This window comes from Myotis nattereri (assembly GCF_964212035.1).
Source record: "Myotis nattereri genome assembly, chromosome: 3".
In the NCBI taxonomy this organism is placed as follows: domain Eukaryota; kingdom Metazoa; phylum Chordata; class Mammalia; order Chiroptera; family Vespertilionidae; genus Myotis; species Myotis nattereri.
Window position 1 is genome coordinate 168183886 of NC_138077.1, and position 16052 is coordinate 168199937.

A 16052-nucleotide genomic window follows, 5' to 3' on the forward strand; every position below is an offset into this window, starting at 1 on the left:
ACTTAACAGTATAGACTATTTTTTAGAGAAGTTTTAAGTTTGTAGCAAAATGAGCAGAAGGTACAGAGATTTTCCAAGTGCCCCTACAGAGCATCCCCTACTACCGACATCCTGCACCAGAGTGGTACATACCAGTATACAGTAAGATTCTTTTCTAAAAAATATATATATATTGATTTTTTACAGAGAGGAAGGGAGAGGGATAGAGAGTTAGAAACATCGATGAGAGAGAAACATCGATCAGCTGCCTCCTGCACATCTCCTACTGGGGATGTGCCCGCAACCAAGGTACATGCCCTTGGCCGGAATCGAACCCGGGACCCTTCAGTCCGCAGGCCGATGCTCTATCCACTGAGCCAAACCGCTTAGGGCTACAGTAAGATTCTTGATAAATACTTTCAATAATGTCTTCCCTTTCATTTACTTTCTGTCTCACTGGGACTCCTTTCAGGCAGTCATCCTATTTCCCTCTCAGTGCTCTCAGTGTTTTAAGTTTGTTTGTTTTTTCATCTTCTTTCCCGTTTCCGATGCCTTTTGGAAGAGTTTCTTACCCAATCTTCCACTCACTCGCTCGTCTCCCAATGAGTCCTTTTTGCTCTTCAACCCATTGGCTGAGCTCTTTATTTCAGCAATTAGACTTTCCATTCCGAACCTCTTTATTGCAGGCTTCTTCACAACCACCTGTTTCTATCATTCTCTCTTCTCTTCCTGCCTGAGGACACTTATTATGCTTATTCTAAACTCTTGTTCTTTCTGTTGCATTCGTTATATTTCCTATGGCACAAGTTGTTCTATTTGTTGCCTTCTCCTCCCCCCCCCCCAACCCCCCAAACGTGTGCCCCTCCAATTTCTCCTAATTTTCTCCTTTGGGATCATGATTTATTTTTCTTGGATTGATCAACAGCCTTGACCTTCATCTTCCTGTAGGAGGAGGAGTGAAAGCTTAGCTGTAGCTCGTGCTCCTACAGGTAAGTGTAGGTAAGGAGGAGGAGCTTTTCAGGGTGGAGAGCTCGAAGTCAGAGGGCCTGTAATGATGCCAACTGAGCTCTACCTGTCCACAGGCCCCCCTCAGGTGTCCCCGGCACCTCCAGAACTTACCTGTGCTTTTATGTCTGGCACTTCCCTTTATGGGGGAGTGGGGCTCTGATTCTCTTAACTGCCAGGCCCACAGGGTGGATGGCACCAGAAATCTCAGGAGCCAGCCAGCTCACAGGCACTCTCTGCTCTCAACTCCTCTCCCCGACTAGGTTCCAGGGCTCCTTACAAGACACTCTGCCCTGCTCTCAGGACTTCCCTGCCCTATAGTAGAAATGCCCAGGTGATGATCATATCAGAACAACACCGGCAAGAAAAAGGAGTGCAACAGCCAACGCTGCCTCAGCCCTTCCCTTCATCACTATTCCCCTTCGCACAGCCTCTGCCTCCCCTGGCACCCTCAGGGCTGGGCATGGTAGTTAGAGCCTGTAACCTGCATAATTCTACAAGCTGGAATTCCACAGCTATGGTTCCTTTATCTTCACTTGCCTTCGTATCTGACTTCCTATGCCAGGATTTTTTTTTTAAATGAAATGCATTCATTCGGTAAATATTTATTGAGCACCTATGGTTCACAAGACCCTTTGCCAGTGATGGGCTAACACAGCCAGAGCCTTTCTGACCACTGTTTTCTCTGGAATTAGCTAAAAAAAATCAACTTGGCATTGCCCTGCCCCTGAGTCACCACGCTTGCCAGGAACCAGCCTGGACGTCCTCCTGCTGAGGGCTGCCAGGGCTTGTTCTCTCCTTCAGATCTCGCCTCACACCTCACTTCCTCTCTGTGGCCCTTCACACTATTCCTTTAGCCTCAATCATTCAACTTCCCATCCCCATTTCCACTGAGAGCTTCCGAATAGAGTCATGAAGTTCATGAGATATTTGGAAAGAGACAGGTGGCCTGGTTTTTCTGTCCAGCTCTGCCACTAATTGGATGATCTTGGCTTAGTTACTGCCCCTTCCTGGGGCCTAAGTCTTTGACAGCTGTATGAGCCTGTTTATGACTACTGGCTTTTGATTCTTCCCAAAGTTTCAATAATTCTTGAGCACAAGGACTGGTGTGAAAATATGTTTTACTTGTTGACTGTGGGTTTGGCACACATTCAATTTTCATGATAAATCAACAAAAATGTTCTAGTGCTTCTTGATATGCAATGCGATGGCAGGTGCCTTTGATAATAAAATTGTCCCTACTTTTCTCAAAATCAACATAATTCTACCTACTGTGAGTAGTGTGAACACATTCTGAACAAGAGGGACACACAAAATTATGGCACAATATTTCTACAGATTATTCAGAATATGTGTGAGACAAGAGCCATCAAGGATGGGATTATGTAATTTGCCAATCTGTCCTCTGGCCACTCTGAGATGCACAACTTTGCATTGAAGGGTCAGGTGTGGTCTTAGGAGTGGTAAAGACTCTTGAGAATCCAAGGTTTCCACCTTCTGAGACCTTCTTAGAGACAGCTCAGTTGTAGAGAACTGTTTCAGTGTCATTCCTTACCTTCTCGGCATGCTCATCCTTACTGAGCCTCATCCTTATTTAGCACCTGTCCATTCTGAGAGGAAGTAATGTTCCTTTAACTGCTTTTGTTACTGGGTTCCATCAACTTCCAGCTCCCCAGGGTCTTCCTTCCATCAATTATCCCCTTTATTTTCAACTCTTCCCTACCCCTGATTCTGTTGTTTTTGTTTGTTTGTTTTTTTGTTTGTTTTTGTTTTTTACTTATATGCTCATTCGGATCCCTCTTTAAAACAAACCCTCATGCCTGCACACCTGCATCCCTTCACCTGGCTAGTACCAGGTGGTCTCTCCATACCCTGTTCCCATGTTGCCTCCTCTCCAAGCCCCATACTTGGGCTTTTCTCAGTTCCTAGAGCTACCTGTGCATACCACTAGCCTCACACTTACTATACTGTACTACAGTTTACTCGTTTATATGTCTGCCCTTCCACCTGAGTAAATATAACTGGAGGATCTTATCTTTTAACCTACTGCTGGAGTCCAGTTGACTTAGATAGTATATGCTCAATAAAGGACTACTGGATGAATAAAGAATGTGTCATTTTGAGAAGTTGTTATCAAATCTAAATAAAGAGTCTGGAATGGGCCCAGAAAATTCATGAGGTTTATATCCCCAAGACTCCTCTGCAGTGAGGTCTGAAGAAGTGAGGTATTCTGACATACTGCATTTTAACAACAACAGGATATAAACAATGGTATGAGCTCTTCTCCCGCAGAATTCACTTTAAAAAGTTACATATGTAGTCCTTACTCATCGAAGAAAAAAAATTAAAAAGTATAACAAGCAAAAGGGAAGAAAAATCACCTGCAATCCCATGATGCAATGATGATCTCTATTAACATTTCCATTATATCCCACTAAATGTTTTTAACTTGCGAAAAATGTATATTCATGTAAATACATATTTTAAATGACATTATCCCATATACACTATTGGAAGCCCACCATTGTACTTATTATGTGCATCTTTCCATGGCAATAAAAACATAGCTACAACATCACTTTAATGCTAGTATGAAATCAGTGCCAGTGAGAGTCAGGATATATCAACCCAGTTCATTTTCTATTATTTTACATTTAGGTTATTTGTACTGTTTCACTATTTTTTTTCAACAAACATATTTTTGCCTATTTATTTTAAGCACTTACTATTTGCTGAGGATACATTTATAATGCTAAAATTTCTTGGTCAAAAGATATGTTTATCTTTAAAGTTTATTACATTTGGCCAAATTGTTCTTTAGAAAGGTATGCCAGTGCACACACCCACTAGCAGGGTACAAGAATACTTTAATCATTCACCAGTGTGGATTATACTAATTTTTTACTCTTAGTCTGATTTGGTTTCTCATGGTTTTTTAAAATTTGCATCTCATTGATTAGTAATTAGACTGAACATATTTTTATATCATTATTATTCTTTTTATATTTATTATTTGAGTTGCTTGTTCATATCCCTGCTTTCTTATTTTAAAAGGTTGGATAGGCCCAGCTGGCATGGCTCAGTGGTTGAGATTCGACCTATGAACCAGGAGATCACAGTTGGATTCCTGGTCAGGGCCTATGCCCGGGTTTCAGCTCGATCCCCAGTGTTGAGCATGCAGAAGGCAGCCAATCAATGATTCCCTCTCATCATTGATGTTTTTGTCTCTCTCTGCATCTCCCTTCCTTTCTGAAATCAATAAAAATACATTTTTTAAAAAGTTAGACAGATAATCCTCTTTTTGTAAAAAAATGTGATATATACTTTTCTTAAGTTTCTATTTATACATCTGAACAAAATAATGTTGAAAGTAAATTGTAATTGAAATAAATAAATAATGTTTTTAAAATAGAAAAGAAAATCTGGCCAACTGTTAACATTTGTTAGATCTGAAAATGGGAACATGGTTTTATTATGTTACTCTGAGAAAAATTGCTACTCATATTTTTAAAGTTTTATTTTTGGTGTTTTCAACTTTTTAAATTTTACTATGCAGAAAGTTTAAGCTTTTTTCCCCATAGTTAATCCATCTCTTCCATCAGGTTTCCGCCTTAGGTACCTAATACACGTGAGCGAGATTACCATTGGCCTATCAAATACCCACCCGCCTTCATCTTCTTTAGCGAGGCAACACTGCTGCCTGAAATACACTTCTGAGCCTCCTCTGAGCTGGGTGTGGCCTGGTGACCAATTAGAGTCAATGGCTGCAAGTATGTTGTGTGTGACTTGGGGCAAAGCTCCTCAAGGGAGAGGGGGTGTGCCTTCCTCTCTTCCATCTCTCCTGCTGCCTGGATGGAAATGGCTAGAACTCTGGGCAACCATCTTGAAGTTCAGGAGTTCATCCATCTTGAGGACGAAAGCCAACTTGGCAGAAGGAACAGAAGGAGGAGGCTGGAGTCCTGATGATGTCACAAAGCTGCCACACCAGCCCTGGAGAAGGCTGGCTACTTCTGACTTCTTTAATGTGTGAGAATAAATAAATCACTGTGCTCAGGCCTCTGCTAAGAGCAACCCTTTACTCCTAAGAGCAATTCCTAACTCATATACCAATCCAAGGTTATCAATATTTACTTGTATTTTCTTCTACTTATTTTTATTACTCTATTGTCTCTATATTTATAGATATGTGACTGAAAAGTTATATAACCCAGATTTAATAGTATACATAAAATAATCATGTTTTGGTAGAACCTTCTTCAAAATGATGATTGCTAGACTCACATATAGATAAAATTGTTACATTGAATTTTAAGCAAGGATCTTATTAGAGTTTTATTCTATCAGGCAGTTTTGGAAAAAGGCCCTGAGAAATAGCATTAGCATCCTTTTTATCCCCCCTCTTTTTCTTTCTTTTTTTACCTTTTTTTTTAATACTAATTATAGGTTTTTATCCAAAGAAGTTAGTTTTCAGAGAATGCAACTATGAAATGTGTATAGCTAGTTGGGAGGTTTTCAATTAGATCATTGGGATCACACCTAAATTTGTGGTATAAAGAACTATAACATATTTTTTTTTTTTTACTATAGTTTCATTACAGCCAGAATTTCATTTTAATACGATTGGTTTTAAAATATGTTTTGACTATAGGTGTAAAATGTTTTCTTCTAGAATTTGACAGCCCATATTATTCTTGCTTCTGGAAAAATTAGCCAGATATTCGTGTTCAACTTAATGCAACTAATATTTCCTCAACTAACACTTATTAAGCACCTGCTATGTACTAGTCTCTGTGTTTAATCTTACAATGACCTGCAAAGTGGATGACGTAATCCCCGCTTTAAAGACGGGGGAATTGAAGCCCAGAGTGTTAACTCACTTGTCCACGGCCACTCCTAGTCTGAGTGAAAAAGACAACCTTTGAAAGCTGTTGATTCAAGAGTCTAAATTCCAGGGCTACCCACACCAGGCCCTGAACTGAGCCTGAGGAAGATAAGAGGTGAGTAAGACATGGTTTCCCACAGGCAATATTAAAGAAAAGTTGGTACTTACCTGTCCCACACAGGTCTGTTATGTTAATACGAGTGGGCAGGGAACTGCCTTTTGAGTTAGCTGCAGACACAGCCACAGCCCAGTTCTCAGTTCTGGGAATGACCCAGGTCCAGGAGGTATGTTCTGTGATGTTCTGTAGTGTGGCTTTCTCCCCAGCCACCTCCAGCAAAGTCACCTGATAGTGGAGGATTTTTCCTCTTGCCTCTGATACACTCAGATTCTGCAACAAAACGCATCCACTTACTGTGTAGGCTCAGACAAGGTCGCTGGATGCTCTATGGCTGGACCTCATGGTCCCCCGAAGCAGGTGGCTACATCTGAGGGACCTTTTTATTTATATCTTCTCAGCTCCTCAACTGCACACTTTATGCTGCTGCCCACCCCCACCATTTAGAGAAAAATATCACTTAACATTTTTTAAAGCTAATTCTTAACAGAACATTGACTTTTCTTGCTTGCTTCAAAATGAAACTTCCTACCAGTAGAAAACTCTACTGCATTCAATGGAACAAGAGCAGGATCTAAACTGGGAAGATCTGGATTTGAATTCTAGCTCTACCGATCACCAGCTATGTGACTCAGGGCAAGACACTCAGCCCCTCTGAATCTCCATTTCTAACTTTCTCTCTCTCTCTCTCTCTCTCTCTCTCTCTCTCTCTCTCTCTCTCACCTTTTTAAATAGAAAGCACAATGCTGCTCATGAAATAAAAACCAAGATTTTCAAGAGCTAAACTAGTAAAATCCATTGGATGAATTGGATGAGCCGTCTGTGCTAGGAGATGAAGACACTCTTTTTAAATGTGTACCCAACGAGTTTTTGGAACTGCAAAAATTCCAACTGAGATCACTTGGGAGCAATCCCAGAAAGTAAGCAGAAAGCTAATTATTTGTATTGTAGCCCTGTTTGGACAAGGACCATGAGAAACAGAAGCAATGAGAGCGGAGAGCTGCCAAGGTCAGCATTGGCAGTGCCCGTCCATGCCTACTGCATGGAGAGGAAGGCTTAGCTCAGCAGACGTAAGCATTACAGTTTTCTTGGCAAGGCTATTCCTCCCATGGGGTGCAGGGTGGCCTCAAGCTGCTGAAAGACACACCTTAAAATTGTCAAATGCCCCTTTCTCTGATTCTCCACTCCCTAAGCAATCTTCTAATAATTTGTAGTTTATCTGTCAGGAGAGACTTGGCTAGCATGAACATCTGGTTCAGTTAAAATTTGTGTTTTTCACTTTAAGTGAATAAATTGCCCTTCTGATTATAATTTAGTTTCCAAAATAATTAGCATACTGAGAAAGAATATTCCTATCTGCTGACTCAAGCCTTCTGGCTTGCCCAACAGCTGAATTTTTCACTATAAATTAATCATGAACATGCAGCTTTTTATTATATTTTAGTCTCTGAGAGCGTGGTTAATGCAGGTCCTGTCCTAGGTGCCTCTCAGGATCCACAAGGCCTGAGACTGGATCTTAAACCATGGTCTGTGCACCAGGTAAATACCATGTTGCTGAGGGCTCGTTGGGGTGCACATCCAGCCTCTCCCTAGAAGACATCTTTGTGTTTGGGCAAGAACCAAGAAAATGTCCATCATTCCAAATGTCTGCCACAGCTGTTCCCATAGGCCTGTTGTGTAAATTAAAATAAGTGAGTGCTTTAGAAATTATGGTGTTCTAAACTTATTCATAAACATACCCTTTGTCATAAGAGAAAGAAAGAGAGTAAAGAAACAGGGTAAATTAAGGCAAAAGCTGGCTAGGGAAGACCATTCCCTCAGGTATCTCTCATTCTGTCCTTCACTATCTGTTTCCTCTGAGGTCCAGAGGTATGATTATTACCCCACCCTACAGCATCCCCATAGTTAGCCAAGTTCACCAAGCTCTCCAGTCCTGCCACGGACACAGAGGCTACAGTCCCACCCTGACAACTAAGCAAACAGAGCCTTAATTGGAAAAAACACCTTGCAAACCAGCCTTTATCGTCTCTCTCAGTGTCCTGCACAGACACCGCAACACTCTCATTCAGAGTGCTATGGTAGAATGCTGAAAGGCGGGGGGAAATGTCAAGTCATCTTGGATCTACTGAACTTGCCCAGTGATCGCTGGGAAAATCTAGCTGATCACAGTGATCCAGTGACCAGAGGTGCGAGTCTGGAAAAGCAGTGACGGTTCCCAGAGGGCAGTAAAGGACTGGACCATACTTGGCATTTTTCTTCCATACCCCATATCTTAGAGCGGAAAAGATCAGTGAGAATGTGAGGGCGGGGTTGAGGTAGTTAGACAAATAAATATGTATTTCGTGAGTTGTGCTTTTATAAAATGTGAAGCTCAAGTTTGGGGATAAAGGTTAATCTCTCTCGGGTAACTGGCTTCCTTAACCAAATTAAAAACCGAGCCTAACTTGTCTGACGGGGTCTTGGAAACAAAAAATTCAGTGAGCCAATGGGAAAACAAGTATTTATCCAGCTGGGCTAGCAGCAGCTTAAAACAGGATAATTAGTTGAGGTTTTTTTAATAGCAATGTAAAATTTGCAAAAAATGTATGTCATCCATCACCCTTAAATCACACGTGGCCCCGATGGAATGGAATATCATCACAGAACAACAGAACAGGAAGGGGTTCCACAGATTCACAATTAATTCAACATTTCCTTTTGTCAATGGGGAAGCTAAGCCCCAGGGCGAGGAAGTGACTTGCTTAAGGCCACTCAAGGGATCCGTGGAGGAGGAGAGTGTGGAATCCAGGGCGCCTGGCTTCTAGACTAGTGACCTGTCTACTCTGACGTCTGCTCCACACGGGTGAGTCTGAGTGATGAACTTAAGTATGGGCCACCATGTGTCAGAGCTGGAATCCCCAGCCACCCTTCTTCCCTAAAGTTGCAAAGCAGCGTCTCTAACTGTGAGGTTGATGTGGAGCATCAGAACTGGAATGAGGTCAGCAATTTGGGGGAGGTGGGGATCCAGAATTCTTTTCCCCCCAGTGGCCCTGAGTCACAAGGGGACCAGCTGTGAACCCAGAAGAACTACTACCTGAGAAGCCAGCTGGGTCTTTCCAGATGAACTTTTTATTTCAGTATTTGTTTGTTTGGGTGAGTGATAAGGGAGAAACTATCATTTATGGGCCATACCATGAGGCAAGAGCTTACATCTGTTGTTACATTTAGTTCCTATGAGGGTGCTGAAGCTCCGAATGGTTAAGAAACTGACTCCCCACAGAAAAGTAGTCCCCACGGACACGTGAGAGTTTAGTGCGCCCCCTGGTGGCTGTGGGAGAGGAAGGGATGTCTGGACCATTCCTGGCATCCCGGACAGTGTCTGGAAGACCTGGTACTTCTCGTACCCTTTTGGGCAGCGCCAAAGCTGGTCTCACTTCAGTGTTGCCATTGCCACTCTCCTATTGGTAAGAGTAAGCTGAAAAAGGAAACGCTGTCCTCGTGCCCCTCTCCTGCGGCTTCCTCCTGCTCTGTCCAGTGGGAAATGCTTTCACTAGTAAACTTAGCCTTTTTGACTGAGAAGCAGAGTGAACAGCCCCCTCATAAACCTATTCTGAGAGTGCTGCTGCCTGAAAAGGCTCTCAGCATCAAAAACGGCCCGATGAACATAACCCATGAGAGGACAAAACCTAACACGTGTCCAAATTCAGGGCCCTTATTTTTTGTTTTGTTTTCAAGTACATTAGAGGAAGGGTGTTTCTCTGAATTGATAAATTATTTCTCCTTAGGACTTAAAAATAAAAACTTCTGGGAAGACTTTTTTGCTTGCTTTGGGCAGACCCTTTGCCTTCTTGCCCCACCACATAGCAGCTATGTGGCCTTGGACAAGTTATTTTACTTCCTTGAGGCTCAATGTTCTCATCTGTAAAATGAGGATAATTCTGTGGACAGCATAGGAGTTTTGGAGGATTTGATGGGCTAAAGGAAGTAAATTGTTTCAAAAAGTGCTTGGCACATGGCAGGTGTAAAGATACTGGGTGAGTTCCCTTCTCTCACCTACTCTAATATAAAAATCATCATAATTAGCACTTTTCCCATCATAGTCATATGACTCTTCTGTCAATTTATGGAGAGACAAGCCATCTTGACTTGGCTTATACCAGAGCTCTATAAAGGAAGTCTCACCAATGTCACACAGTTGATTACAAAGAACATATAAGAGAGGAAGGGAGAACGAGAGAGAGAGGATGAGAGAGAATCATTGATTGGATGCCTCCTACGAGGGATCGAGCCCACAACCCAGGCATGTGCCTGACCAGAACTGAACCTGGAACCCTTCAGTCCACAGGCTGGTGCTCTATCCACTGAGCCAAACTGGCCAGGGCTATCTACTTTACTCTTGGGGAAAATAAGGCACAGAGAGGTTAAGCACCTTGCTCAAGAACACACAGCCATTAAGTGGTAAAGCTGGAACTTGAAGTCAGGTAGTATAGTCTAGCTAGAAGATGAACTTTTTTTTTTTTTTTAGATTTTTTAAATTGATTTTTTTTTTCCAGAGAAGGGAGAGAGAGGGAGAGAAACATCAATTATCTGCCTCTTGCACGCCCCCTACCAGGGATCAAGCCTGCACCTCGGCATGTGCTCTGACCTGGAGTCAAATGGGCAGCCTTTTGGTGCACAGGATGGCACCCAACCACTGAGCATACTGGCCGGGCGAGAGGATGAGCTCTTCTCCGCTGTGGTGCCAGCTGGCACTTGGCAGACACTGCCCAGGTGTTGTGCTACACTGAACCGATTTAATTCCAGTCACAGCTCACGGTAGCTACCCCACATAATTTCTATCCTGTTTTGCAGCTAGAAAAACAGCAAAATAATGGGAACTTTCATAAGAGTGGAACTTTAACTCCCCTTTCCACCTGGGTTTTCTATTTTCTGTTCATTCTCTGCTACCTATTCTCTTATTTTTGCCATTGACGCCATTCTGCTACCCAATGAGAAATCCCTGTTTCACAGCTGGTATCATATGTGTGATTAGAAAGCCAGGGAAAGCAACCAGGTTGGCCTTGGCTGGGATTCTGGCAGAAAAAGGGGGAATATGTGTAATGTTGGGGCCAGTGCTGTACATTCACCCCTGACAACACGGTCAGGCGGACCATCCCTGAGGCCCTAAGGCCGTGGTCAGCAAACTGCGGCTCGCAAGCCACATGCGGCTCTTTGGCCCCTTGAGTGTGGCTCTTCCTAAGCCTTAGGAGCACCCTACTTAAGGTAATAACAATGTACCTACCTATATAGTGTAAGTTTAAAAAATTTGGCTCTCAAAAGAAATTTCAATCGTTGCACTGTTGATATTTGGCTCTGTTGGCTAGTGAGTTTGCCGACCGCTGCTAAGGCCATGGCAGCTTTAGTGACGAGTGAGCTGGAACCTGGGGTCGAGGCTCCCGTCTCCGACCCACCCGAGCGATGGTTTGGACAGTGGCAGGGCGCCATGGTGTCCACATTCACCCCTTCGATTGGGAGCTACAGTGATGGGATGCGACATCCTCCCAAGTATTATCCAAAGGTTAACTGAAACCCCATGGGCCAAACAGCAAATTAGCCTCCTCCTGGAGCAGGAAAGTCAATGAATGCCAGCCGAGTTTGAAGGAAAGAGCTTAAATAAAGAAAAGGGGGGAATTGTGAGAATAACCAAGTCATCTTTTCTGTCAAAGAACAGTTCAGGCAGCCTCTATTGTGGCCTCACGGCTTGCAGCTCCCCTGGGGGCCGCCATCTTGAAACCGCAAAGGTCAACCCCTCCCTTTGAATTAGCCAATCGGGAGAGACTGTGCGCCTGAGCTCCAATCAGGGGTGAGGAACAGGTCACGTGCATCAGGATTAAAAAGGGAGCGACTGCCTGCTCAGTGTGCGCGGGCTCCCAGACCATGTGCATGCGCACCCTCCTGCAGGAGTAAATGGATTTGCATTGGAAAAAAGAAAGAAAGAAAGCAACCTATTCTTTTCGAAACAGTCTTCTGAAATGCTGTGCCAGCCTGCGATGGGGCAGGTTTGGGGAAAGGAAAGAGATAGAATTGAATATTGTGACAAATTACTGAAATCCTCCCATCTGGTGCCTTTTGTATTTAAGTATGGATTCTGAGATTGCACACATCCTAAATTACATAAGCCCTCGGGCTCCTGGCGGCCAGTCTTCTCTGGGGATTTACAACAGGCCTTTGTCCTACATCAAGAAATCAGGTTACAGCCCAACCGGCGTGGCTCAGGGGTTGAGCAGCGACCTATGAACCAGGAGGTCATGGTTCAATTCCTGGTCAGGGCACATGCCCGGATTGTGGGCTTGGTCCCCAGGAGGGGGCGTGCAGGAGGCAGCCAATCAATGACGCTCTCTCATCATTGATGTTTCTACCTCTCTCTCCCTCTCTGAAATCAATAAAAATATATTTAAAAAAATAAATAGCCAGAACCGGTTCGGCTCAGTGGATAGAGCGTCGGCCTGCAGACTCAAGGGTCCCGGGTTCGATTCCGGTCAAGGGCATGTACCTTGGTTGCGGGCACATACCCAGTGGGGGGTGTGCAGGAGGCGGCTGATCGGTGTTTCTCTCTCATCGATGTTTCTAACTTTCTATCCCTCTCCCTTCCTCTCTGTAAAAAAATTAATAAAACATATTTAATAAATAAATAAGTAAATCAGGTTACAAATAATACAGTCTACTCTCACTGAATCTCTTTCCTAGGAGCGGACCGAAACATCCATCCCTTCAGTGCAATGTGATACAGGTTGGGATATTCTTCACGTGATACTGAGAGACACAAGGGGAAATAGACAAAGCGCGTGCACTGAGGAAGCTGCCGCTGGTCCCCAGTCTCCGAGGCTGGCGTTTGAGGCTCGTTGTTCTCTCCCCTCCTGTGGTCTGAGGGCAGCTGTTTATCAAAATGAATTGCTTCATTTAACAAATGAATAAAAAACACCAAATATTTTCCCACGTTTGTAACCAGGAGTCTCTCTCACTCTCTTCTGTGTTGCTTATCAAAGCCCTCGAGCTGGCCCTTGCCGGGTAGCGCATTTGGTTAGAGCCTCGTATTGAGGCCAAAGTTGCGAGTTCAATCCTGGGTCAGGACACATACAGGAAACAACCAAAGAGTGCATAAATGAGCGGAACAACATCATCTCTCTCCCCCCACTCCCCTCAAATCAATTTTTAAAAAAGAGCCCCCTAGCTGCACTGTCCATTACAGGAGGGCGCCCTTTGCTGCAGGAAATCATGGAGCCCGGGCAGTGTGGCCGGCCTGCATGGGGTGTGCTGCTGCTGTCTGGGGGAGGCGAACCCTCAGCCATTGCACTGGACTGATGCTTAGTAGACACACCAGTTTTCAATTACTTAGTAGGGGAAAAAGTAAAATAGCTCATTAATAACTTTAAAATATTGATTACATAATGAAATGAAACTATTCCAGATATATTTGGGTTAAATATCTTTTTAAATTAATTCTACTTGTATCTTTTTCTTTTAAAAAATCTGGCTATGAGAAAAAATTTAATTACCCGTGATTGGCTCGCATTTGTGGCCTGCTTTATATTTCCATGGGATGGCCCTTCACTGAAGTGATGCATCATTTCTACGCTGAATCCATGGTCCCCAGAGGGTCTCCTGACAAATGTGCTTTTTCTTGTCCTGGCTCTCCCGTTCTTCCAGGCATTATGTTCTGAGAGGTCTGCTCTGACTTTTTATCCATTCCCCTGCTCTCCTGTGTGAGCCCAACCATCACGCCCCCAGCTGAACCCTGAACTCCTCCTAAATGCCTGAGTGCATCATCATCCCCACTCCTCTGCCTGTCCTCCTGCTGGACTGTGAGGTCACGCACACGAGGACTGGATTGATCTTGTTCACTTCCATATCCCTGGCATGAAGAACATGTAGTGTCCAGTACCAACGACTGGCTTTCATATATTTGAATGAATGAATTAATGGAATGAATTCAGCTTCATATACACACAGATATTTTTCTTCCAGACTCATGGCCTCATAATTTCAGAAAGTTTTTAATTTGTTAAGATCAAGATAGTGAGAGGTCTCTGAAGAAAGTAACAGAGGAAACTACAAAGGTTAATGTGGCTTTGTCCATCATCTTTTCATACGTTACCTATCTGTATCTCTATACCCCTATCTCTTATCTATATCTACACATGTATCTATATCTGTATCTACATATGTATCTGTCTATATCTATATCCATATCCATAACCATATGCACATCCACATCCATATCCATATCTATAACCATATCCATATATCCATATCTATATCTATATTAAAGGTGATTTATATGTTCATGTTGACCAATGTCACTCCAATTTAATAATTTTTTAAAAAGGTGAATTTTCTTCTTAAAGGATACATGTTGTATTAACTTGGAGAACAGTGTATTGGACTCACAGACTGAAATGCTTAATCTAAGCAAAGGAAACAGTATGAAACTTTGCACAGAGAATGACAGAGGGAATCGGAGGGACAGGATTGCTAAGAGCCTCCTGTGAAGGCCTCTCACACAAAACAGGTTGCTTATGACAGAGAAACAGTTTCTAAATGTTACTGCATTTGTTTTAACAATACCTGGTACTTTTATTGCATTCCATGGATTAGGTGGTACTTTTTGGCTTCAACAGAGAAAATACTTTTTCTCTTAAAAATAACTATGGCAAAAAATAGTACAGGACATTTTTGAAGAAATGTGGTTTTCAGGAGAAACCAAGGGCTGGGAAAATAAGTAATTATGTGGGAACCAGAACAACAAAGCAAAGGTCTCCTTCACTCTCACACACACACTCACATTCACACAGACATAGATGAAATTCACACACATTCACACCCACACTCAGACCCACATGCACACCTTCCACACGCTCACACTTATTCACTGCTATGGTCTGAATGTTTGTGTGTCCCCAAAATTGGGGTCCTAATGCCAAGGTGACAGTGTCAGGAGGTGGGGCCTCTGGGAGGGTGATTATGTCATGAAGATAGAGCCCTCATGAATAGGATTAATGATTTTATCAAAGACACCCCACAGAGCTCCCTAGGCCCTTCTACCTTGTGGGGACACAACAGAAAATCTGCAGCCCAGAGGACACCCTTCACCAACCATGCTAGCACCCAGACCTTGGACTTCCAGACTCCAGAACTTTGAGAAATAGATTTATGTTCTTATAAGTCACTCAGTCTATGGTATTTTGTTATAGCAGCTTAAATGGACTAAGACCTTCACATACATGCACTTACACACATATTCATATAGACATACCCATGCCCACATCCCCACTCATATCCCTCACACGTATGAAAGACTCACACGCACTCATACACACATTCACACATACCCTTTGTACTCACACACGTATATAACACACATGCACCCACATCACTCACATACACACCTCTACTCACACTCACATACATTCACACCCACACTCACAGGGACTGTGCCTATTCAACACCTGGCTGTTCTCCTCTAATGTAAACATCCTGCAAAAATGAAAGGTCACCTCACATTTCCCCAACTGCAAGAGAAACGTGCTCTCACTTTGTTCACAGACCAATGGGGTTTTACTTGGGGCTTCCTTTGGTTCCAACACCCGAAAACCCCCCGCTGCCGTGGTGGGGTGTCCCCTCATTGGGTTTCCCAGTATTAATCACAGTTAAAAAAAACCAACCCACCGCCTGCATGTCTGTGCTTCCTTTCCTCAGTGAAGTCTAATTTGGGCCCCACCACAAAGCACCTGGTCTGGCTGCAGCGTTTCTTTCTAGTCTGAGTCCCCTGTGTGGCGGCGCCACCCGGTCAATTCCCAAGCCTGCCTGAGGGCGCATGAGGAGTCCCCGGTGGGACGAGTGGGACAGGAGTGGTCCAGACAGAAGGGGCAGTGGCTTCTGCCTGGGAAAGGCTCCCTGGAACAAGCACCATAGGCCCTCTCATTGGAAATCATTTCACCACCCTAGAGCTGTTCCCGCATTCCGCCCCCCCCCCAAGTTTTTTGTTTGTTTGGTTTGTGCGTGTGTGGGGGGGGGGGTGTGGGTGTGTGTGTGTGTGTTTATCCTCACCCGAAG

At 43.6% G+C, this 16052-nt stretch overlaps 1 protein-coding gene across 1 annotated transcript in view; it reads right to left on the reverse strand.

The window, feature by feature from the left end:
* Positions 1 to 16052, reverse strand: part of IL12RB2 (interleukin 12 receptor subunit beta 2) — a 68285-nt gene that overhangs the window by 28924 nt on the left and 23309 nt on the right. Inside the window, exon 9 of the mRNA XM_081087642.1 lies at positions 6035 to 6254. Coding sequence (XP_080943768.1) covers positions 6035 to 6254 — 220 coding nt within the window. The remainder of the gene's footprint in view (positions 1 to 6034; positions 6255 to 16052) is intronic.